Source organism: Phallusia mammillata, chromosome 7 (genome assembly GCF_965637545.1).
Source record: "Phallusia mammillata chromosome 7, kaPhaMamm4.hap1.1, whole genome shotgun sequence".
In the NCBI taxonomy this organism is placed as follows: Eukaryota; Metazoa; Chordata; class Ascidiacea; order Phlebobranchia; family Ascidiidae; genus Phallusia; species Phallusia mammillata.
Window position 1 is genome coordinate 12,252,400 of NC_137258.1, and position 24,665 is coordinate 12,277,064.

General features: G+C 37.7%; 2 protein-coding genes across 2 annotated transcripts; one reads left to right on the top strand and one right to left on the bottom strand.

Annotated features, from left to right (window-relative positions):
• Positions 1-1,842: 1,842 nt before the first annotated feature.
• Positions 1,843-5,162, bottom strand: LOC145237539 (store-operated calcium entry regulator STIMATE-like). Its single transcript, XM_080100444.1, has 5 exons — positions 4,889-5,162; positions 3,609-3,716; positions 3,394-3,531; positions 3,206-3,334; positions 1,843-3,103 (listed from the first exon to the last, which is right to left on the bottom strand). Exons 1-5 carry the CDS (start codon positions 4,958-4,960, stop codon positions 2,642-2,644), a joined length of 909 nt encoding a protein of 302 aa, XP_079956570.1. The 5' UTR covers positions 4,961-5,162; the 3' UTR covers positions 1,843-2,641.
• A 4,757-nt stretch (positions 5,163-9,919) lies between these two features.
• On the top strand, positions 9,920-24,559 carry LOC145239179 (MAM and LDL-receptor class A domain-containing protein 2-like). The gene is made up of 29 exons (XM_080102466.1): positions 9,920-10,064; positions 10,177-10,347; positions 10,867-10,978; positions 11,045-11,246; positions 12,729-12,816; positions 13,759-13,899; positions 14,227-14,341; positions 14,939-15,107; positions 15,585-15,798; positions 17,581-17,715; positions 17,903-18,077; positions 18,458-18,636; positions 18,860-18,940; positions 19,013-19,156; positions 19,273-19,401; positions 19,477-19,622; positions 19,946-20,045; positions 20,472-20,609; positions 20,676-20,783; positions 20,873-21,054; positions 21,424-21,622; positions 21,769-21,884; positions 21,981-22,420; positions 22,719-22,806; positions 22,887-22,990; positions 23,049-23,198; positions 23,266-23,384; positions 23,719-23,858; positions 24,061-24,559. The coding sequence occupies exons 1-29, from the start codon at positions 9,944-9,946 to the stop codon at positions 24,232-24,234; spliced, it is 4,380 nt and encodes a 1,459-aa protein (XP_079958592.1). The 5' UTR covers positions 9,920-9,943; the 3' UTR covers positions 24,235-24,559.
• Positions 24,560-24,665: the final 106 nt, after the last annotated feature.

The window sequence follows — 24,665 nt, forward strand, 5'->3', positions numbered from 1 at the left end:
ATTTAAATGAAAAAATGACAAAATAGCAAACTTTAGCTGCAGGCTGCACTGCAGCTACACAACAGCACTGTAATGTACGGATGAATGAACATCCATCTGGCGGACGTAAACAAAATACCATAGAAATCTTCACATGACAGGAAAGCACATTGTCAAAGAAAAAAACTGTTTGGTTGTGTGGCTTTCGCTTTACTACCAGTCACTCAAACATCTTCTTCTTGTGCCACACAAGTCCACAATTTTTGCTTGTATTATGAGCAGAAAGATGAAAAAGGATTTAGATATGGGCTCATGACACTACTCAATATTTTGTACTCTACCATTATTCACAAATTTTGTTAAAAGTTTAGTTAGGACTCGTTTTTTCTCCGTATAACCCAGTGGTTTTCAACTAGTGGTCAATGGTAGACTATAGTGGTCCATGATGACTTTTGGGTGGTGTACAAAACGTCCACTATATATATTGATAAACTGGGGATATCTCTATGGCCAGGATTGCCATCGACATGGACCCCAAAATGAGGACAATCGAAAAATAAAGTGTTCATACCAAGGTAACAAACGTTTTTGTACATAACTTTGCATTTATACAAGCTATGTCATATCACACGCCGTATTTTTTGCCAGATAGAATTTGTTCCGATAACTTCTTGTTCGTGAAAAATACTTCGTGCATTTCACGACAGCTCGTGTCTGGGTTTACTTTCACTTGTAGCAAGGATTTGACTTGCAATTGTTGAATATGAGGCAAAATAAGGACTCAAGTCAAAAGAAAGTATATTTCTTAGAAATAAGGACAATAATTTTTTCAAAGACATTGGCCTTCACAATAAGGACAAATCTTAGAAATAAGGACGGTATGGCAACCGTTTCTATAGCCTTTTACACATTGAAAGGTGGTTAAAATGTTAGCTGTCAATAATTTTACTTCTAAAAATTCGGATTTAAAGAAATTTCAGGTTAAAATGCTGGTTGTGTATGCTTACTGCACAGAAAACTCATAAAAATATAAAATAAAATTGGCCACGACATTCTTTAAAATGGGCATTTCCATACATTTTATCAGAAGAATGCGTATTTTTAAATCGCTCCTGTCGGCTACCGGAAGATAATTGTCGAAAATTTGTCGATCTTTTTAAAGCACATTGCACTTGAAAATAATCGCCAAAAGGGTCTACACTTGTCGAACAGGGCTTAAATGTTGCGACTTTGCAAGTTGGTTCAAAACACTTACAGAAGCAAACTGTGCATTTTTAAAATCGTGCGGAAGGCGCTATAAAGCCGAAAGACATGCGTGAAATTAATGAACAAGTGGGTAAATCCTGAACTTATGAAGGGTAGGATTCAGAATTGTAATGCGAGGTAATTTCCATACTTGCGTTGCTCTAAATTTGTAACTAAAATATTCAATAGTAAGTTACCTTGAAGATTCAGTATGCCACTACAAATCGCAGAATCAGTCACCTTTAGAGCACGTGCTATTGGTTGAACATTATCGCAGTCAGCCGATACGTGGATCACCAGTACATTTTAGTGTTAAGTTGTAGAGGTGGAGAGCTTTAGTGCATAACGTCAATATCGACCGACTTTACTCTTGAAATGACATTTGATGGAAATCGAACGAGTTTCAAGTATGTTGCGGGGCAGAAATCATTCATTCAGTAGTAACCCCAACACATCCGATAAGTCACCAAGAACTGAGTGGTTAGTACCATGCAACTGCACGTTTTGGTATCAGGGTCTTTGCCACGGTTAATATTCAATTGTTGAATTTGTAAAGACCAACGTGCCACTGAAATATTACTACTCAGGTCCATCACTTGGTTGATATAAAAAACACCATACACTGACCTTATCTATTTAGAAGAAACGGTGAATAATCTTGTTAATAACATTACAAAATAAAATGTTTCATTATGGTCACATGCAGGAAAATGGAACAGTGCACTACACCAAAAGCTTGGAATAATGCAGAAATTGAAATAAATTTGCTACATATGCCAACAGGCTTCATGAGACACAGACAGAAATACAATAATATTGCACTGTTATAGATTGCCAGTACAGGGTATATGGCACATACAATTTAAGGATGTAGCTGGGTAGCATAATGACAAAGAGAAAAACAACAAAATTAATGTACCGAAGATACTAAAAAAGGCACACCAAAATAGGCTTCAAAAATCATGGTTCTAAGTTCTAACCAATTCAAGCTACAAAAATACTTGCACAGCTGAGTATACTGTTTGCCATATTTGTAGCCATCGTTTGGAGATAAAACAACAAGACACTGTTCTTTTTAAAAAATGGGAATCATTGAAAGATATTATGTTTTAAAAGGCAACAATATTTTGATGAATTGAAAATCCATTTACAAGGTAGCATTCAACATGAGAACGATAGACCATAATACCTGCTAAACTGACTCACTTCTCTTGCACCTCTCTTACCAGGTTACATTATTACCAAGTCCAAAACCAATAAAATGCTATATGCCACAGATAGGAAAAAGGTTGTAAAAGTTAAACAACATTAAATGTTGAAGATTATTTGTTATGTGAATATGCTAAGAAACAAGTATTGTCTTGTGTGCAAAAAAATAAAAACACATCTTTTATAGAAAACAATGCTATTAGGTAAACTATGTGTTATCATCATCACTGTTAAAATGGGATGTGTGGGTTAGAAAACTTGGGTTATTAGTTTCTGAAGAAAATCTGTGTAGCAACAAAACTTCCTCGTCTGTTGAGTCTCGATTCTCTGAACAAGATAATTGTTCCTCTTGTCCTTGCAAGTTGTGTGATTTTATTTTAAAATACTGAACTTCCCTGTCTACATCAGTCTTTGTCAGTTGCATTGTTTCTCGGTCATGTTTTCTTCGAGCAGATTTCTTTTCATAAGCATCTAAATCACTTTCAATTCGCTTGGTTGTGGGCTTTCGCATTAGAAGATTGTCAACCACCCAGAACATTAGGGCATTGACACAAAAGGGGACAATCAGCATCACAACAACAACTTCAACTTGAGGATTTTTTATCCATTGGAGCATTATATGTCGCACATTTTTCCAGAAAGGTGGGATCACCATCAATCCAACCAACACCTTGAAACAAGGTGATTTTAGTAGTTATAAATTGTTTATTAATATGTAACCCACATAAATCTACCACGACATAATTATCAAAGAAAATTGTTAGGTACTTACCTTTTCACATAACATTACTAGCAAATACAGGGCACACTGTCCTAGCCATGCACTGCATTTGGGTGGATATCCATATTCTCCAAAGTATAAAGTTGTACATTTGTAGTAATGCACTATTTTCTGAGTTAACTGTAAATACAATACCAGTAATGTCAACTGCTTATAAAACATTCACTAGTTGAACAAACCTTAAACCCGAGATAAATGATGAAGAGTCCAACCGTTGAGTCTAGCAGAAAACTTATAAGGTACCAAGTACAGGGATCTTCACCAGCAGCGTCAGCAAGATACACATTAGCAAAGTGTATAAATCCTGCTCCAAATCCCTGTTTTGATATGTTATCACATAAAACTACATCTGTTGGTAGTTTTTGACCTGTTTTACAAATAAAACAATATAAACCTGTTTTGAAGTATCATAGAACCAAATTCGCCAGGAGCGTCTCTCTAACTTGGGTTCTCTCCATCTTTTGATGAGAAGTGTGCTAAAGGCAATGGCACCTAATATTCCCTGAAGAAGAAAAAACAGAAATCTAGGCTAGTTTATGTTTTGCATACAGCGTTTCTTCTATTATCCGGTCTAGTTGGGATCATTTTTGAAAACTCTAACCAGTTATATATACAATAATTGCTTTTGTTTTTCAATATGGTCTTTGACAGATTAACAACTCAATGAAGCCTTTAAAGCCTCAAGCTGACACATATATATTGTAAGAAATATGTTCGTTATTTTTTACCAGTAAATTAAAGATTAAAACATGTACAATACAGATTGAGGATTTCAGTTCATTTTTAACCACAATGTCACCTAATAAAACCACTCATAAGTGACTTGATAATCAAATCAATCATCTGCTTGCATAATCGTCAAAATTATTTGTTTGTTTTTTGAGAAGTTTTATGTTTGTTAGATAACAGTATACAAAGTTAACCCAAGTGGTTTGCTAAACTCATTAAAATAAAAACATGATTGTATGAGCATTGCAGTAATTTACTTACATCGGTTCTATCTATTTTTTATAAGATTACTTCAGGTTAACTGGCTACACTTTTATATAAGCTATTGCTGCCAGGCATAATATCAAGTTTGTAGAGTACAAATAAAAATTTCATTTGCCAGAAGAGCTCTACAAACTTGAGACTACACTTTTATCTACATCCAATATCAGAAACCCTAGACTAACAACAAATACAAACCAAATTGTTGTTAGTTCACTTTAAAAAGCCCTAATGTCCTTGGGTATAGTGCATGTCCCCTTAAAAATGTTACTTGAAAGGGGGTCCATGTTCACTGAAAATTGTGGACAGACCTCCACTGCTATCTGCTTAATCCTTACAGATACAAGGATATGAAAAAGACAGAAAGAAACAGCTATTTTCAAAACCCAAGAGAGTGTAGAAAAATGAAATTCCCCAAAAATGGACATAGCCCAGTTCTGTTTCAATAGTTTGTATAGACTTCAATAAAGAATGAGCCAATACAAAACAAAGTTTCAAAATAAATTTTCAAATTTGAAAAGCATGATTCTTATTAACCCAAAACATCATGAATTTTGAAACGAAACAGCCAGTAAACCAAAGCATTGGCCTGTTGAATTAATGAGAGAGAGCTGAGATGATGCATGTGACTGGACAAAAAAGGTTTAAAGCAAAAACACAAACGGAAAATCATAAACACAGCACCTGAACAAAGATTCCAAAACTTCCGACGAGCTCGCCTCTCTGGCAATGGGGAGATACAACTGTGTCATTCATCGAGCTTTACTGTCAACATCAACACCCACCAGCACTGAGCACAGTCAGTTATACACTTCCAAAATCGAATCACGCTTATACCAGTTCCAACTTACTAGATAAGCAGCAATGCAAAATCGACATATTTAATCATTGGCGTAGTTTTGTGTTAAGTATAAGATTAATACTGAATGAAAAACACTTCTGATCTGACTGAAAACAAATCCGTCAAACAGGTTTTTGAAACAGAAACCCAAATCCAAAATAGAAAAAAAATCAACAAAACAATGTATCCTGCTACTTCAGATTTTGTTGGTATAGCCATGGTGGCGGTAGAGGTGTAAAAAACGCCATTTTTACTAAATATACATGCTATAAAAAAACTGGCGAACAAATTGTGCAATTCAGTTGTTCAGTTCGAAATGCTTTTCAAACTTAATGAAGGGTGTGGACAATGAAAACCGCTGAGAAATGAAAAGCTGCAAACAAATTGCTTTTCGGTTGCAACCACATTAAGCATTTGACCTGGCAGTTGCTGAGAACGTGCCTGATGTATTTCGTAAATTTCGCAAAAAAAAACCGAAACAGTGCATCTATTGTAGGCCTACCATACGTCGTCTTTTTGGAGGACATGTCCTCCTTTTCAACAAAAACCAAGTCCTTCGAGGACTAGAAAAAGTACCCAAATGTCATTTTTAAAGAATTTTTGATTTATCAAAAACATATGTGACAATTATGCCGATGAAAACAGCCAAATATTAATCTTCAGCTTTTTTTAAAGAATACAGGCGGATTTTGCATTTTTTGAAAATAAACACGGTTATTTTGGTGTGGTGATGTGATAAACGTTAAACCGAATTATAATTCAATATCGTCTAATTTCTAAGGCCTTTAGTTTTTGGGGCCCTCGAGTATTTTGTTCTTTTCAACAATGTGTCCTCCTTTTGAGGGATGGAAATATGGTAGCCCTATGGTATTGTAAAAATGACTTTGCCGGTCGAAAGGTTTGTGCGCAATACAAAACCTGCATTAATACAGTAAAAATACAGCACAATTGTCTTGTTGTAGCACAGCTGTTCGCCTGGGAGCCAAACTTATGTAGTTATTTCAAAATCGTATTGTACGGATTGAGCCGTGACGTCACAAATCATTCAGTTGATATGGTAATAATAATCAAAAATTGCCGAATATTCTTTCTCGGTTTTAAGCAGCTGATCTTTACCTTTTCAGCATTAATGCCCATGAACTTGTAATCATTAGCCTATATTGCTGTGTCAGATTCCATTCACAAATATTTGTTTTTAAGCTGGAATTACTGCCTACCGCAAAGAGTTGCAAAAGGTTTATGTCCCGTTTCCATAGCCGTTTGTTCGTTTGGACGCAAAAAGGCATGACTCGGCATTTTCAGCGGATCTTCGGAACTTATTAAAGAGAACATACCGTATTTACTCGATTGTAAGCCGCCCTCGATTGTAAGCCGCGTGTTGAGGTGTTAAAAAAATAATGTAAGCCGCCCTCGATTGTAAGCCGCACGCTGGAATTTTTGATACTATTGCTTCTTAATACATCTTTCTGTTGTTACATAGCACAACTATTTACCCATATCTGTTAGTTACGTTGATAACTGTACCCAACAGAACGTATAACGACGTATAATCTGTACACGTATACATGTTTTGAACCCCAAATAATTTACAATGTTTGAGTGTAGAAATAATTTCGGTATAAAATTAAAATATAAGCCGCCCTCGATTATAAGCCGCACAAACGGCAGCTAAAAAACAATATAAGCCGCGGCTTACAATCGAGTAAATACGGTACGGCATGTAATTATTTTTACAGATGGCTAGTGCAGTGTTGCTGCGCGATGGAAAGACACCCTTGGATTAACTGTTATTTATGAAAAAAACATTGCTGGTAAAATGAGGACCCACAATGCGACCATGACGGCGTAAGATGTTATGTCGTTGCTTTAATCCAGTGGTCGGAAAACTATGGTCCGCGACCCATTTGTGGCTCGCGATGTAGGCCTAATTCTATTTGGCCGATCAACACCTTCTTTTATGGGCCAATACGTGACCTCCAACTTAAGATGCAGAAATCACATATAGTATCTAAAACCGTCTAGAATACCTTTCTTTGACACGACTGTTCTGTGTAACAAAGCAATGGGTTGTGATGAAACCAGGGAGTCGAACCGGAACTGAACCCGAACCCGCGAACCGGTTTGAGCGGTTAATTTCATTAAACCCGAACCGAACCCGAACCGACAATTACCATTTTCTAAAAACCCGAAGCGGAGTTGAACTCTATATTTTGTTTGGCGTTGGACCCGAACCGGAACTGAACCAGTAAAAAATGCAGTCTGTTTTATATTTTGTGATTTTTTTTCAAAACAGCGCACTGAAGAATACGCGAGATAACACTTATAGGGCGTGTCAAAAATAACAGTGCACGGTCAAAAATCTTGTGGGGTTTGATAAGGCCAGGAAGATGACAGGTAGAATTAAATTGAAACGAATGAAAATTTGAACCGGTTTAAAAACCGCAAACCGGTTCGGACCGGATTCCGAAAATATTCATTTTTAAAAACCTGAACCGAACCCGAACCCTTAAAAACAAAACGAAGTGAACCCGAACCGAACCTGAACCCGTATGACAAGCGGTTCGACTCCCTGGATGAAACACACATCGCCACAATCATATGAACAAAGACTAAAGAAGCTTAATTTTAGCAAAGTCAGTTTTGGAGTGGTTATTGATTTGAATTAGTGTAGAAAGAGTATACTATGATCGAACCCGATTTTTTGTTCAAAAGTAACTGATATTGCGCATTGATGTTGATTTGAAGATAGGCTAAGTTTGGTTGGCGCATGTAGATATTTATTTCCCAACATCACAACGTGCGTTTTAACAATAAGGTATAACTTGATAGTAATCCTTGTGTATGTTTCACTTCACAAAGCTGCATAAAACATTTGATTAGCGTAATAAACAGACACGTGTGTTATGCAAATTATGAAGTTTACTTTTGGAGGAGAATCTTTCTTTAGCTGTCAATTTTACCGGTGGAAACGTGTCGGGAATATTGAACGCTGCCCGGGAAATAATGTTTCGGCTGCGGTTAAAAAGTTTGCCGACCACTGCTTCAAACTATCTTACCAAAAAATTGGCAAATTTTGTGTACAAGTGCACCAAAAGAGTTCAGACCGGTATATATTTCAGTTTAATAAACGACGGGCAATGCAATCAAATGAAATCACAATAATTACAGACTGTTGCGTCATGTCTGGCTCCACAAGCAAAGTACATTCGCTGTCAAATACAAGGAAGTTTTGACCAATAATTGCCACAAATAATGGTGCAAATTACGGTAATGTTAAGCGCGATCCAAAAAATAGGAATTGTTTTTGATGACAGAGACAATAAGACATGTGTGTAATGCATTGCTGATAGTTCTACCGTTTTCTTTTGTTGCTTTGTTCGTTCATTTACAACGTTTGGATATTATCTTTGAATAGTTCAGCAATTGTTCTCAAACTAGTAACAAATCAAGTGGCTAAGGGTAAGTAGCTTATTACATTGGTTATTAGTTACCAATTTGGTGACGATAAATTGTTTATATTTCAGGAAGAATGGGACAATTTTCAGCAACAGCAATTAATGCTCGAGGACAATCGACTGAAATGAAGTTCATTGACAAGACACGGGCATTGTCCATTTAAAACTAACTTTGGTAAGATCGGTGACAAAAGAAGGGTATTGTATAATACCGTCACAAACGGACAAATACAATCGGGTAAATGTAATTATACAGTGCACTTGTTTTTTCCATGATGTGTTGTATGAGCTCAAGTATTCGAGACCTGAGCATCTAAAAGCAATAGGCGTGAGTGCTGCTATATTTTACGTCCGCAAATTGTGATGCCATTAAAGATCGCGTTTTAGACTTTAAACTATAGCACACCCACATAACCATTAAACATCAAAAAGGGAATTTAAACAAATTCATTTTATTGCTGGGATACTTCATTATCTCGCAATTAATGTTAAGAACGCAATCGACTTTGTCATAGAGATTTCGATAATCTAGCACGAAAATTGTTGCAATTGCTTTTATTGCGAGCAGAAACTATTGGTAGTTATTTATAGTAAACGTTTTCGCAAAAATAGAAATCGTTTTACTAACGTTTAGGTTTTTCTCTCTAAGTTCACTCGGGTAATTATAAAATTAACATTTCGCGCTTGAGGCGCAGTGGGGCTTATGACCTGCGTCATTTCATTTCGCCTGTCGATAAATGTGTCGTTTGAGAACATGACGTTTAATAAACAAACTTTCGGCCGAAGTTTTTATTTTGGATCTTATCACGTTGTTAATGTTTATTTTACAAATTGCAAGTGTTTTAAGCAGAATGATACATTTCAATTCTTGAATATCCGCTTCTGCAAAAACGTTTGTTTTATTTTACTGACTTAATTGTTTTCGGAACAACAGGCCTTAAGAAATCGTATTTTGTCTAAACTTGTTTGGTTAACATGTGAGTTTTGTCGTAGATTTTACTTTCTTTTTGACATATTGCCCCGTGTACCACGTTCGTAACAACCTGTGGTTTTGGGCCTCTTGCTCCTGCTTAAGGGAAATTCTCGCAAATTTATCTGTGCTCGTCCGAAATAGCAAATTTGATTTGTCATCAATTTAACTTTTCTTCTGACAACATTGACGCACAGTCGCGAGATAAAAATGCGTAACTTTTTCCTGAAATCGCCCGGAGTTTATAAAACGACGCGTCAACCAGCCTCAGGGTTCAGAGTCGCGTTATGTGACCGATCCGTAGCTCAGTCGAGACAACTGTCAAGTGTTAGAAAATATTGTGCATGTATACAGTAAAACCCCTAGGTTACAATGTTATCATCTTATATTGTAAAAATTGGCTTAACCCTTCCATAGATTTTAGAATGATAGTTTTTGTTTCAGAATGTTCTAGTTTCGTATGTGAGTTTTTAATGTTTTATTTTCACTTTGTCACGATGTGCAATTTTTCGCTTTTATTTATGGTGTGCTTTGTTGTCATTTGCGGAAGGGCGGCCAGTGAACTATCAGATGTCGTCAGCGCCAAACAACGAGGCAAGTGATAACACGTTTCCTGAACTTTGGTAATGACGTTAGGCGCCGTTGCTAAACAAACATACGTAATCAAACGTGGCATACAAAAACAAAAAAAACGTTTGTTACACAGATAAACGAGACCTATCAAATGGAATCAAGGACGTTCCGGGCTTTGATTGTAACTTTGATGCCAGTTATTGCGGATGGACAAACGACAGCCATGCGGATTTTGAATGGCAGCTTAATTCGGGCGACACTCCATCAATGGATACAGGTCCACCGTGGGATCACACAACAAGAGGTATATCAGTATTAACATGAGCTCACATGTTTACTTTTCACTACATCCAGTGGTGATATTAAGTAACCTACACTTGTGGTTATTGTTTCTGCCTTCGGCTAAAAAGGAATTGTTCGTTTATGCAAGCGTTAATGCAAAGCACCACACGCAATGTTGAGGCGTTGCGTCATCAATATTTGCCCTACATTAACCGCAATGTTCGAAAGCGTTTTACGCGATATGCGCACGAAGACACGCACGGACTTCATTGCTGGTTACAATTCGAACCTTTAATGGCCTTTTTGTCGTTCTTAAATTGCTCTTCGTCGTCTTATTGCCTTTTCGGGCAAGTGCCGACCGAATATTGAAATGTCGATCACTTTGGCCAAGTAGTTTCGTGAGAAGTGTCTGAACAAAATGTCAACAGTCCTGCTAACAACTATCTAATTTGCGTGTTAAGTAAACATCATTCTGATCGCATAATGTTACCAAGTTATATTTTTTTATCTTTTTGCCAAAGAAAAAACAATTAATTCCTAGATAAAACCGGCGGATCTTATATTTACATCGAAACCACCCATCCCCGTCGAAAAGGTCACAAGGCGAGATTGATAAGCCCGGTGGTATCGAACCCAGGAAAATATTGCCTCAGGTTCGTAAGTCGTAAAGTTTTGACTTTTTCACCGCCCTAATAAGCGCCTAATTAACTTGCAAACAGCTTGTGGCATCACATGCATGGGGCTGACGTCAAGGACTTCAACATCTACACGAAAGGCGTCACGTCCATGAAATTGACGACAATCGCTCATTTGTCGGGTGCTTGGTCTGTTGTCACCACTTCACAGCAACGAGTCTTTGGGCGAGATGGCGATTGGTGGAATGAACAACAAACCGAATTTGAAACAACGGAAGCCGTCCAGGTAATTGGCTGCTATGAGCGTTGAAATTAGACTCTAATCCTTTGCGAATCTGAGGGTTTGTGGGTGGCAATTATGCTTGTCCGCGACCAACACTGCAAATAGCGGGACAAGTCGACACTGTTCACATGTAGCTCGCCATACGTCTAACAGTAATAATTTTGCCATATACCACTCCCATACTGCGGCACCTGCGTTTAGAGTTAACCTCGTAACTATGTCTGCAATGACTTCGCACGCACTATGGTGTTCCGATCACCTTTTCTACAATTTTGCGGTTGTGTGCAGTCTAACGAGGTAGTCGTATAAAACTTGCAATTGTAATAGACATTCTTATGTCCTTACTTGCGAAACTTGCTTTATAACATTTAACTGATAGTGCCTCACGGTTAGTTGTGATGTTGAACGCGTGCGGTAACAATTTTACATTCTGACTCGAGTGCTGGTATGTTGATGATGTTTTTATAGCCTACACTCGGGCGTGTTACTGCATCTTAACTGTATATAATTGTAGCGTTGACGGTGCTTAAAAGTCTGACCTAGCACAAAGTTAAAAGTTTGCTAAATGTTAAATTACTCTGTATCTGTGTGGGAATTCATCAAAGGTTCCGCACCCTTGTTTTGCTTTGGAGATTCCAGTCGTACAACAAAACGCAGTGATTCTTAAATGTTCCGATAGAAGTTTCCATTAGTGCCACGAGAAGTGTCCCTGTGTGCCCCGAAATATTTCCTAATTTAAATTGAAAACATTTCCAGGTGGGACTTCATGACGAAATACTGGTGTGCATGACAACGTTTCGTAGCTCATATTTTTGTAATTGGTAATTAAAAGCATCTTTACCTAGCACAATAAAGCTGAAAATTAACATTCTTTGAACAACTTTTGTTATGTTTACCTGCGAAGTGTGCCGAGCATGGAAATTTAAGTTATTTAATGCGATACATGATCAAAAAGTTTGAGAACCATATATTTACACTGAGATAACGTCTAAGGATTTTTCCCTGGGAATGTTATGCAAAGCAGAACCACTTAAAATAACTTTCTTAATATATTTGCGCCTTTTTATGTTCTTTACTCCAGTGGTTCCCAACCGGGGAGGAATTCCCCCCTAGGGAGGAATTTTATCATTTCTGGGGAGGAATTTATAAAAACTGTAAAAAAATTGCATTGAAAATGTTACAGAATATTTGTAAAGAATTCTAAAATGGACATCGCTAATTATAAGGCCTATTTCAAATTGCTATAATTTTTTATGTTATATTTGTTTTTCGTCTTATGGGGAGGAATGAATAGTTCGAAAATGGGCAAAGGGAGGAATGTGATAAAAAAGGTTGGGAACCACTGCTTTACTCCTTTGTTCCCACGAATTTCAAAAAAATAGTGGTAATAAAACCGTTGTTATATATATATAGGTTAATGGGCTATTTGATAGGCTTCAGTATTATCTTATTTGCCTTGAGCATAATAATATAAAATATTTTCAGATTATTTTGGAGGCAACGCGAGGAGAAAACTACAGGGGAGATATCGCTGTGGACGACATCAGCCTGGACTTCTCATCTTGTCCTAACAGTAAGTTTGTCGGAAAACGATTTATCGCACCTTGCCATAAACTTAATAATTTGTTGCCGCCACACGGCCCCACCTCCGCTATCTCAAAATATTTGTTGGATAAATTCCAGCTGTGTACAGTTTATGCCACGGTTGAGGCAGCAACTTGATTAATATGAGTCGGGGATATGCTAAATTGAAACCAAACAGATTTAATATGAAGATACACACGTAAATGTCAACAGGTATAGTGCAACAACATTGACACTTGGATACTGAAAATAATTATCTAAATTAAATTCAATTCATCATAGAAAGCATACCAAACTCGAGATTTCATTAAATCGCATTCTTTCAATTTGTTAGTCATGCAAATCGAAGGCATAGAGGGTTGTAGCAAATAAACTTGATTTGCAACGATGGTTTGACACCGGCGTACCATGTGGCGCTCATTTTAACCGTGACTCACGTCGGCTACCACACACGCAAGATACGTCTCGGGTGCACCGCTTGGTACGCCGCTTGCTGATAAGCTACAAAATATTTTTACTGGAAACGCGACAGCCTACGCAATTCGTATCCCGGCCAAAACATTTCTTATCTTGGCAACTATAGGTAAAACGTATATTTTTTGTCGGATGCTCCACAAAAATACTGTGTTCTGTGTTCCAAGAAAACTTGTTTGCACTATAAAGAAATTCATCATGAAAAGAAAAACTGTAATAATAAAACAAACTAAATAACGCGACAATTTGGTCAATGAGCAGAAATGAACATAAATTTTTTTTATTCAAAAAAAGATAAAAAAACAAGACAACAGATCAGGACAAATACGTCATTTGTTTTAAAATGTGTTCAATTCGTGATTTTTGGGTATGCGCTTTTTGTTACAATGCTTTAGGATTCTTTACTTGCTGTTACCACTACATGTAATTGTACAGTGGGCTTATGCTTGTGTTGCAGAAATGATTGATTGCAATTTTGAGAACAACACTTGTGGATGGACACAGATGTCTGGTGATGAGTTTAACTGGATGCCAAATACCGGGAAAACTCCCACCGCCAACACTGGACCTTCATCTGATCACACAACTGGATCAATCGGTATTTTTGCGGCGTTGACTAAATGTTTTTCAAAAAGAAGACTTGTGTGCTCGACATAAAAAAACAGAACCCTCTGCTGGTACCTTTCAGTCTAACAAATGACCTAGAATTATTTTGAGCATCGTTAAATGACCAGCGTTGTGAATAAAATCCGTGACACGGGAAGGAAAGAAATAAAATAAGACATAAATGATAAAACAATAAAATACAAAAATAAAATAAAAATATCGGCTAAAGTGACTACGCATAAAAATTATAGTTAGAGTAGTAAAGCTGAAATGTAAAAAACTTCATGCAAGCCCGTAACGACTTTGAAATGTCATGTAGGTGGACGCTATATGTACGCCGAAGCATCTTGGCCGAGAGAAGAAGGTGACAAAGCACAATTTTTATCCCCTCCTATTAACTGTACCAGAAGTGAAACACCCATCTTTCGATTTTGGTAGGGTTGGCTGAAAATATTATCGCCATAAATTTCACAAAAATATATTTCTTTGAAATTAAAAGTGCGGTTTGGGACAAGAATTTAGTTAAGTGAAGGAATTTGCTGAAAACAGGAAATATGGAAATTAATTACAATTTTTGAATTTTTGTCAAGACGCTAATCCTACAAAATTTTATCGACATTTCCAGAAGTTTCCAAAATTAGTGTTATTGAAGGACTGTGGTAAATTTTCGGAAATTGTGAGCAATTTTTGCCACCTCAAATCGTTGCTTGAAAGTTGCAATAAAAAACTGCTCGTTTATTACTTAAATCGCTTCTAGCAATTACTGCATACTTTCGAAATTTAATCGTTTTCGAAAGTAAATATTTTGACCGCTTAAGTTAAAATCTGCAGCAAAGTCGTTCGCCCAAGTTTTGATTTAATTAGACCAAACCTTCAAGACCCAAACTGAGGTCTGACGCTGCTCGGTCAACACCTGCTGTCTAAACAACCATAGAGCCGCCATGACGTTATTACCCGGGACTTCACGGTTTTGTTGTGTCTAAATATTAACAGATTCGAGAAAAACGAAATATGCATTACTTCCTATGCAGGTATTACATGCACGGGGAAGGCGTTGGCCCACTGCGGGTTTACTTTGTTGATGCTGACGAGTTTACTAACTTCACTGAACCAGCCTGGGCCTTGAGCGGAGAACAGGGCGCCGTCTGGAAACAAGCAAAGATACCTGTACCGGAAATAATCTATTCGCGTCGGTTTCGAGTAAGTGTGGTTTTAGATTATCATTATTATTGTTTAAGACGGTATTGATTTAATTTGAAGTCATGTCAAAACGCTGATTAAGTTGAGGTTGAAATACTTGCAGGTTACAAATATTTTCTTCATATTTTGTTTTTGTTATTTATCAAAAGATCCCCTGCGTGAAGTTTTTGCTATATCAAACACATTATGCAACGTTCAAGAAACTTACAAACGCTTTACCAGACCAAGTTGATTGTTTAGTTAAATTACCGTATTTGGCGCCTGTAAAGTACTTTCTACTGCATTAACATACCAAATTATCGAAAGTTTACCAAACAACCTGTAATTACTTGGGAAATGGGTTGGGTACGAAATTTGTTTATTTTACCGGCGCCTCGGATGGTTAAATGCATGGATGTGATCCCAGGTAATCGACGATTAGGAAGAATTACCTCGATATTGTTTGCTCAAAGCACGATGTAATTCGGCTTTCTGTAGGTGGTGATGGAGGCAGAGAGAAAGAATTATCGAGGTGATGCCGCTATTGACGACGTGTCGCTGCTCAATTGTTATCCAGTCGTGAGGAATCAGCAAATCGCCCCAGCCACGAATAAACCGGTAGATGAAGATTCGTTCACCATATATGATATCTCCACTTTACCACCAGCAACACAGAGTGTGGAGCTGAGTGCAGAGGATGCGAAATTGCCAGGTTGGGACGTTTGTTATGAAAATATGTAGGTTAGAAATCAATACACCGGGCACTCATTCAGTTTAAGCATCAACTAAAATAGGATTTGAGCAGTTAACCAGATGCGAAAGCGTACTTGGATCGCGTAACAGCCAAAAAAACAATAAACCCAAAGCGTTGAAAAATCCACCTTCGAATGACTTTTCTGTGATTTGAAAAACAGTTCTGTAAAACGTTCAAAAGAATAGGTTATTAACTTGGAAATAACATAATTTTCTGGTTTTTCAATTGTGTGTAACGCGTGTAATGCACGAAACGTGGAAAACTGAAAGCGATAGTAATAGACAATGCATAACTTTATGGATATTTTCGACGTGTTTTCCACACCCATGGCAGTAATTCCTGTTTTAGTTACGTTTTTTTGGCCTACGCAACTGACGATTTTCGTAAAACTTTGCGAACCAAACTTATGGGACCTATTTTTATTGACAATATATTATGGACGCAACCTTTAAATAATCCTAGGAAATACCGCATTGCGCTGGGTGATTTTCCAAATCGTGCCAAGATGTTGAAATCGCTGTCCAATCGTTCCTTATTTGTATATTAACGCAACAAAATGTATCAGGAGAAACAAGCACGTTGTTATATGTGTCAGGTGTTACAATCGGATTGTGGTCGTATGCTGAATAGTTGTTTGCTTAATCAGCACTTAGCCTTTGTCTTGTGTGTTTTGGTTGGTCTCCGCTTCTGCGAAATGCGTCGAATTTGAATAACAAGCGTTGCAGATCAATAACACGTCTTGACAAAATCATACGCGCTAATTAATGCCACTGACTCTTGAAAGAGTTGACAAAGCATCAAAGCGGTTTGCAGGAACAAAGCCAGTTGAACCGGCTCGTAAGTACTTGTGTCTCCAATATGATCTTCCTGTCGTAGTTTTTGTCGGCATGTCCTTTTATAGGTTTTGTGGAAAGCAAACTGGAATTTAGCAATATCATTTATTGCTTTCGTTGAAGGTTTTTAAGTGGTACACAAAACACTAACGTCAAGGACTAAATTTGGTTCTTCGGTTTGGTGCCAATGTCATGTTATAATATTACCTAAATTTACAGCAACGTTGCAGTTTGTTACTCACGTACCTGACCTACTTACGACGAGAAAATAACTTTTTGCTCACCTGTTTTACCATGTAAAAACCGCGGCATGCACTTTGAAATTTCAATTTCACCGAAACGTTATGTCGACCCACACCTAAAAAAATTTCGCAGCGGCAGTTTTCGGCGCGTTATCTTGTAACTTGTCAAACCGATATGTAATTGCGGGTAAAGGCACGGCTGACCTGCGAGGTCACGTGACCCCCGCACCGGTTGTGCCAGGGTTTGCGGATTTTTAACAATCTTACAAAATACTTGATCTTCCGAGGAGAATTGGTTCCGATGAACAACCTTTTCGCTTTTCCAAGAAAAATAAAGCTCCAAAACATAAATTTTGTGGACGTTGATGTCAAACTTATTTGTGTAATGGCTTGTTTTTCGAGTTTTACTGTTTTCTTGATATTGTTCGTGTTTCACAGCTGCTGTGTACTTAATTTTCTTGGAAATTGTTTTACCAATATTCGTACACAAGCAGCATGAATCAGTCCTTATACACGACCCTGTTAAGTACAACCTGTAACCGAGATCGCAATCGAGATATCTAATGGGCTTCGGTGTACAATGGCATACTTGTAAAATTAAGGAAAGCCGTGTATTTAAATTGTAAGACTGGTGGTACTTTTCTCATTACCCGCTTTGCATGTAGGTGGTCTTAGCTGCACGTTTGATGTGGATCTGTGTAGCTGGAAAAGTGACTCAAATGGACATTTTAACTGGACCCTCAACGAAGGCAAAACTCCATCGCTCAAGACCGGCCCCCTTCATGACCACACAACAGGAGGTAGAATCAGATTAGTGATGTCATGTCCACACCTAGACGTGCGGCGGCCTATGTTATATGTCCCACGATTAAGGACTTAAGCACTTGTATAAACATGTTAGTTAGAATTGTTACATCATGACCTAAATTGCTGTACACCTAAATTGTGTCACAGCATCTGAGAACTTCCGTGTTTTTGTCTGTTAAGCCGGGTGGTACCTCTACATCGAAGCCTCTTCGCCACGACTTTCCGGCCAAACAGCAATCTTACGCAGCCCCGTGATCCCATCATCTTTTCGAGTGTGCTTACAGTTCTACTATCACATGTTCGGCGCCACTATGGGAAAACTGGAAGTTCTGACGACTCGCGCGGGCAGCCACCGGTACGTAAATATACCTGTGACGTCAACGGATGGGTTACGTCATTGTTGATGCATGAAGGGAGTGTCACGTGCAGGGAGTCACGACGATTGTTGCCCAGACAATCCAGTCATATTAATGTCGCAGCACATTTACCGGAGAAGATTACTTTAGATTCAAATAAGTATCAGTTGTAATCCGACTTGTTGTAAACAAATATAACCACCTTAATGCGCTTGTAGGCATTGTTTGTCTAAAACTTTCTGCTAATTGGCGTAAGACGCATCTCAAAAACAAAACTGACACTCTATTTACGACTTTTCTGGAAAATTCGTGTTTCTTGTTCTTCAGATTAATTCATAAGTTTGTCTAACCTGCATAATGTGTTGAACTTGATGTGTAGTTTCAACAAGATATGGAAGGTTGGCGGACAGCAAAGCCAGAATGAACGTGACTGGCTGTTCGCTGAGGTTGATATCAGTCTGCCTTTCAACTATCAAGTTATATTTCGCGGATCTGTGGGTCATGATTTTTACTCCGACATGGCAATTGATGATATTGCTGTGAAACTCTCGGCTTGTCGTAAGTTATGCAGCGAATTGTATAAAACGGTATGCATAGCCCGAACCTAAACGACACAATTTACATAGGCAATCAAAAAACGTTGAAATTGTTGTTTCACAATTTTCAACCTTCATGGTCTTATTTTGTTCTTGTCAGTGGATATTGAACGGCTACCCAAAATAATTTTTGACAAATATAGACCAATGACAAAACGATATAAAAAAACGAACATTTCAAACAGGTCGACCGCAAACCCCCGGTACATTGGCTACTCTCCCACCAACTTCACCAGCTGGTACAAGCCCAGCAGAGTTTGTAAAAGGTATTTCTCGTATTGCCTGTCCTCTTGCAAGGATAGACAGTATACCTTCACGACATCTTATGTCGTTTTTAGTTGTGGACACTATCGCATGCAACTTTGATGTTTTGACGTTTTGTCGGTGGAAACAATTGGGCAGCGATCAATTCGACTGGACAATATCAGACAAAGGTCACACGCCATCTCCCAATACTGGACCGAATTCGGACCACACTGGAGGTACAGTCATGCCGCCAGTTGTAAAAAATAAGAACAGTGTGCCCGTTTAAAATACGCTATTTTTATACTTCATATGGTGCGGTGTGACATGTGTAAGTCCTGTTTCTGTCTACTAGGAGGACAATTTGCTTACATCGAAGCTTCGCGTCCACGTGCTCTGCATGACAAGGCAAAACTGGAAAGTCCACATTTCAATGTTACTGAGCCGGCTTGTTTTTCCATGTGGTATCATATGTTTGGAAATGGTACGTAATTCTACAAAGTCATTTTGCTTAAACAGTAAATGCAGAAAGTTAGCAACATTTGCTTTTCATGTACAGGCACGGGTTCGCTCTCGGTATACGCAATGTATTCTGTGAACACCAGTGGTGAAAACACACAGGGAATTGAAAAGATAACAAAGAGTTTGTGGCGTAGAACTGGACAGCAAGGCGACTCTTGGAATCAAATATATGGAAATCTAATAGTAAGTTAACACATCCTGTGGTATAAATACGCTGCAAATCGTTGAATTTTAGTTTGGGTCTGAGTAAGACAGGACAAATGGGATGGTATGATGCGATTTGTTTCATTTTGATTTTTGCTCCGTAAAATGATTAATTCATACTATGTAAAAATACACTAATCTTAATTCACCACAAACAAATCTTACTACTGATTTAAAAGTTATCCAATCAAAAGATAAGTATTTTTTGAACAATTATTATTTCCAGTCAAATGGTATTTCTTTGTAGTTTTATTTTTTGGGGGGTTTTACCCATGCTTATATACCAAGCACTGTTTTTTTAGGATGGTGTGGACATGAAGTTAGTTATTGAAGCCTCAACGGGAGAAGGGTTTCGTGGCGATATTGCGATCGACGACATTAAAATATTACCGGGAGAATGCCGTAAGTATCAAGTGATTGTAATTTTACCAACATTGATTAAGTTTAAAGGTTCGTTACTTTATGACCTTTTTTGCTATACCTAACATGGAGTAAGTTACTATATTTCTTAAGTGCACAACAACATGATATGCACACACTATACGTACATATTTAGTATTATTCTTGATAAACCCTATACAAAACAAAGTTAAACACAAATGTACTGTTCTGACAAAACTTTCTGCTGAAGTTTTGTGTGTGAACATAATGATCTTTTGATTTTGACAAAAATTATTCTGAAGAGAACGCATTAATTATGATTTAGTTGTCAGTTTAACAAAAACTGACACAAAGTATTGATCATCAAATGTCTCTATATTATCCATCTTTATTGCATGTTTTAAGATTTAAAGTATTGCATAAAAGGTGATTTTGAAATGATTTCAGCGATTTTTAACTGCACCTTTGACACTGGATTCTGCGGATGGACGCAAGACACCAAACAGGACGATTTTGATTGGACTCGTGCAAATAACGGCACATCGACATTAAATACTGGGCCAGAAGCTGATCACACAAGAAAAGGTAGGAACGTTACTCTTCCGTCGGTGCTGTTCTTAACATGGATTAACAAACATACATGTTGTTTAGTCATAAATGGAAAAGGTCACTTTGTTTACATCGAAACTTCCAATCCAAGGGAGAAGGGAGACATAGCAAGATTGATTAGCCCTATAGTGATGCCAGATCTCAATCCAAGTAAGACTTGTATTTATTGGTAAAAACTCGACTGGTTACATTTTTTAGAGCTTAAAATCTGTGAGTAATTTTTTTGCTTCTGTTAATAGATAAATGTCTCACATTTTGGTACCATTCGTTTGGAAGCACAATTGGGGAGCTAAACATATACAAGAAGTCTCCGGATCACAAGGACGCCTATTTAAAAACTCCTGAATGGTCGCTGAACACTGACGAGGGCGATCAGTGGGTTTTTGCCAGCATAGATATCGAAGATAATCACTCGTACCAGGTATTAATGTTTAGATAAATCATATCTGATGTTGTATCTAAACGTGTTGCCCTTTTGGTACCAATAACGTCTGTATCCTGTGGTTCCTAATTGTTTAGCAAAAGGTGATCGAGGCATGTGTCTGTGGTTACGTGAAAGTAAGGACTGAATTTGACTCATTTAAAAAACATGCTTAGAATCCATTTCTTCTTGGGACTTAAATCGGAACCACTGCATAAGTTCCTAAATGATATTAAATCTGTGTTATTCGAAATGACTCAAATTATTTGTTTAAATTATGACTAAACGCGACTTTCTATTATTTAAAACAACAGATTTGGATAGAAAATATGTTAAGCTCACCCGTTTTTAGCATACATTATGATTTAGATCGTTGTTGAGGGAATGCGAGGTGATGACGGCATGGGTGACATCGCTATTGACGACATTAACCTCGCTGATGGGTTGTGCCACACTTGTTGCGGGGACAAATTTTTCAAGTGCGGAAACGGGTTTTGCGTTTCTAAGCATCAACGTTGTGATGATAAAGATGATTGTGGAGACGGAAGCGACGAATCGGGTTGCCAAGGTAATTTAAACAAATACCAACCTGAAAATAGAAATCGTATACGTTCATTTGATCTTACTATAGTTTCACGTACGATTTCAGATATATTTCACTTATGTGATTTGCTAACTAAGTTTTAAATTTTTATGTTTCTTGTTGTCATTCAGGTTGCGGAGTAGCAAAGATACCACCACTAACCAGTTCGGTGTTTGGAAAGGCAACGTCGTTGGGATCAATAGGAGTCTTTCAAAGTCCTATCGGCGCGCAGCGAAACTCAAGCGTGGTAAGTTTTATAAAACAGTAGTTGGCCACATTTGGCAATAATAACTGCATTGTTTAAAGTATAAGACTAAACATATACATGTTATTCGTGTTTCAGGAACGTGCTCGTTTGTTCGCCGACATTGGGCTAATCGAAGTTGCCCAAATTCCTCACTTCCAGTTAAAGCGAATCCGAATGCCCAATCTTAAACTGTCAAAACTTGCCCAACCAAACACAGGAATCAGAAGTGAAAAAACTCGTTTAGTTCCAATTAGAGGGCTTAGGCCAAAAACAGAAGTTGTGTCCGTCAGGAAGAAAAGGGCAACATCCTCTACTTCAGGACCAGCAACTCGGCTGCCAAGGTTTTCTTTTACTTCTTTGTTCTTTCGACTTTCAAGGCAAAGAGCTAGCCCACCTCGCCCGCGCAAACCAGTACGAAGAGTAAAAATATATGGCGCACATGCTGCAAGAAAAAGCAGCCGCAAGCCTGAGCCCATCCCGAAATGGCAGTGGAATATGATTCGAAACTCATTAAATCGAGTTAAATTCGGAAACAGGTATGAAGACAATCAGTGATTTGTGTATATTTTTCTGTTACAACAACAGTTGCTTTGCACTGCGCACGGAATAGTTTGAAATTTGTAGTAGGCTAAATGTAGACTTAAAAAAACGGTGTTTATCAGCGAAATTTGTCGGTAACTGTTAGTCTTTGAAGTTCACTCATTAAATTGGACTTTCTGTTGGTGCGGTTACCTTTGCCAATTTGTAAGCTTGGCCCGAGAACATGAGTTTTATCGCGTTTTTTTTACAAACATTATCTATGGGACCAAATTTAAGCTTTGTTTGAAATTTCAGGAAAGGTATCATGCATAGAATGAAACGAAGTGCATTGGTCCGTATCACAGGTGGAGGGCACGCGGTACCACATAGTTGGCCCTGGCAGGTAAATACAGTAAATATCTGAGTTTTAAAGCTCAAAGCGTTGTTTAGCTTTAAAACGTTAAACAAAATGCACTATGTTAGGCCGCTTACTACGTGTACAACTCAAAAACGGAGACGCATCATTTCTGTGGTGGAACTCTCATTGATAGATACTGGATGCTTACAGCAGCTCATTGCCCTCTTCAGTATGTACACATTTGTGTCTTTCAATTTCCATAAACCTAATGCCACATATCATTGTAGAGGGGACGACCATTCTGTAGTGGTGGGTGCTCATGATTTGTATGAAGTGGACGGAACCGAACAAGAGCTAAAAGTCGACATGGTTTACTTAAACAAGGTCTTCCAGTTTTCAGAAGATCTGGTCGGAGACATAGCGTTGGTTAAATTCAGGTTAGATAAATATATATTGTAATTAGATTTGTTAAAGGAACAAGCATTCAACGAAAGAATTTTCTAGATACCCAGCACGCACGTCCAAAGCTGTTCAACCTGCCTGTTTGTTAAAAAACACAGATCCGCGTTTTTCGTCTGGATACAACTGTGCTATTACTGGATGGGGACGAATCAATTCTGATGGTACATTTTTAACCGCAAATCAAACTTGCTTTCACCATTTTTGATGTATTTGTTAAGCTAACTGCCATATTGCAAGATTTATTACAGATCACTTTCTCCTTTAATGCAAAATAGTTCCTTTAATGCAAAAATAGTTCTCCTTTAATGCAAAAAATAAATAAGAATTTAAGTGCGCAAACACATTATCATATTCCCACTACGTTTTTTTAAAATTTGCAATCTTCACGTTCAACCAACACGTACTTTTTGAGATTAACTTTTCGTCACGCCCTCTTGTTTTGCGCGGGTGTGTGGCAGTGAAACAACTTGTAATACAAAGTGCATCTTTCCACAGCTCCAGGTGTTGAACAAGTATTGCGACAGGGCGAGGTGCCTATTATTGGACACGAGTTATGTCAAACAAAGTTCTTGTCTGATTACAACTTGCATGATTCCATGATTTGTGCTGGAGCCACTGGAGCAAATACATGTCGGGTAAAACATGGATTATATCGTCATATTCTTTTAATTACTATACTACTATTTTAAAAAAACTTCTTGCAAACAAATATCTGCAAATTTTCTTCAAACCATCAGCTTGTTATAACTGGAAAAAGAGGCTGTAATTTGTATTGCAATGTTTTACATTGTAAGCATTTTTTGTCAGTTAAGAGGTAAAACATTGTTTTTAAAACAGGGTGACTCTGGTGGTCCTCTTGTGTGCAAAAGAGACGATAAAACTTACCTTATTGGAATTACGAGCTGGGGCGACACCAAGTGTAAAGGAGACATTCCTGGTGTTTACACAAGAGTGCAAAGTTACATGGACTGGATAGAAAAAATTATTAATTCGGAGCAATGTCAGCCTTAAACTATGCACATACTGCTTGTACGTGGATAATAGACTTGTACATCAAAAAACAGTAATTTGTTATTTGTTATTTTATCATATTGATATTTCGTTAATCGTTTCAAAAATTAATCATTTAAATCAAATGAGTACAAATCCACAGCCAAACTCAGTCATAAAGCAGTTGTTTGGCAGAAAGTGTCATGTTCAAAAAGGTTACCTTTGCGGTCGATCGTTTACGTTCCTGTTTCTTTCTATTTATTGGCTGCTAAACGTTCATAAACATGTCATCGCATTTTTTGTCGTTTATTTTATGCGTTTGCAAATACAAGTGCCTTTCTTGTCACTGGTTTACATTTTTTCAAACCGTTTGAAATGTTTAGCCGTCATACTTCAAATTCGATGAAAACGTCACTGTTTTCGGCCACATTGACTATCTTTAATTTTCAACG

Excerpts from the sequence above, each read along its gene's own strand:
- LOC145239179 (XM_080102466.1), top strand. The coding sequence starts at position 9,944 with ATGTTTTATTTTCACTTTGTCACGATGTGCAATTTTTCGCTTTTATTT. Across the intron at positions 13,900-14,226 it reads TCACACAACTGGATCAATCG|GTGGACGCTATATGTACGCC; the intron begins GTATTTTTGCGG and ends AATGTCATGTAG. Across the intron at positions 18,941-19,012 it reads CCCAGCAGAGTTTGTAAAAG|TTGTGGACACTATCGCATGC; the intron begins GTATTTCTCGTA and ends TGTCGTTTTTAG.
- LOC145237539 (XM_080100444.1), bottom strand. The coding sequence starts at position 4,960 with ATGAATGACACAGTTGTATCTCCCCATTGCCAGAGAGGCGAGCTCGTC. Across the intron at positions 3,717-4,888 it reads GTTTTGGAATCTTTGTTCAG|GGAATATTAGGTGCCATTGC; the intron begins GTGCTGTGTTTA and ends TTTCTTCTTCAG. Across the intron at positions 3,104-3,205 it reads TAGTAATGTTATGTGAAAAG|GTGTTGGTTGGATTGATGGT; the intron begins GTAAGTACCTAA and ends CCTTGTTTCAAG.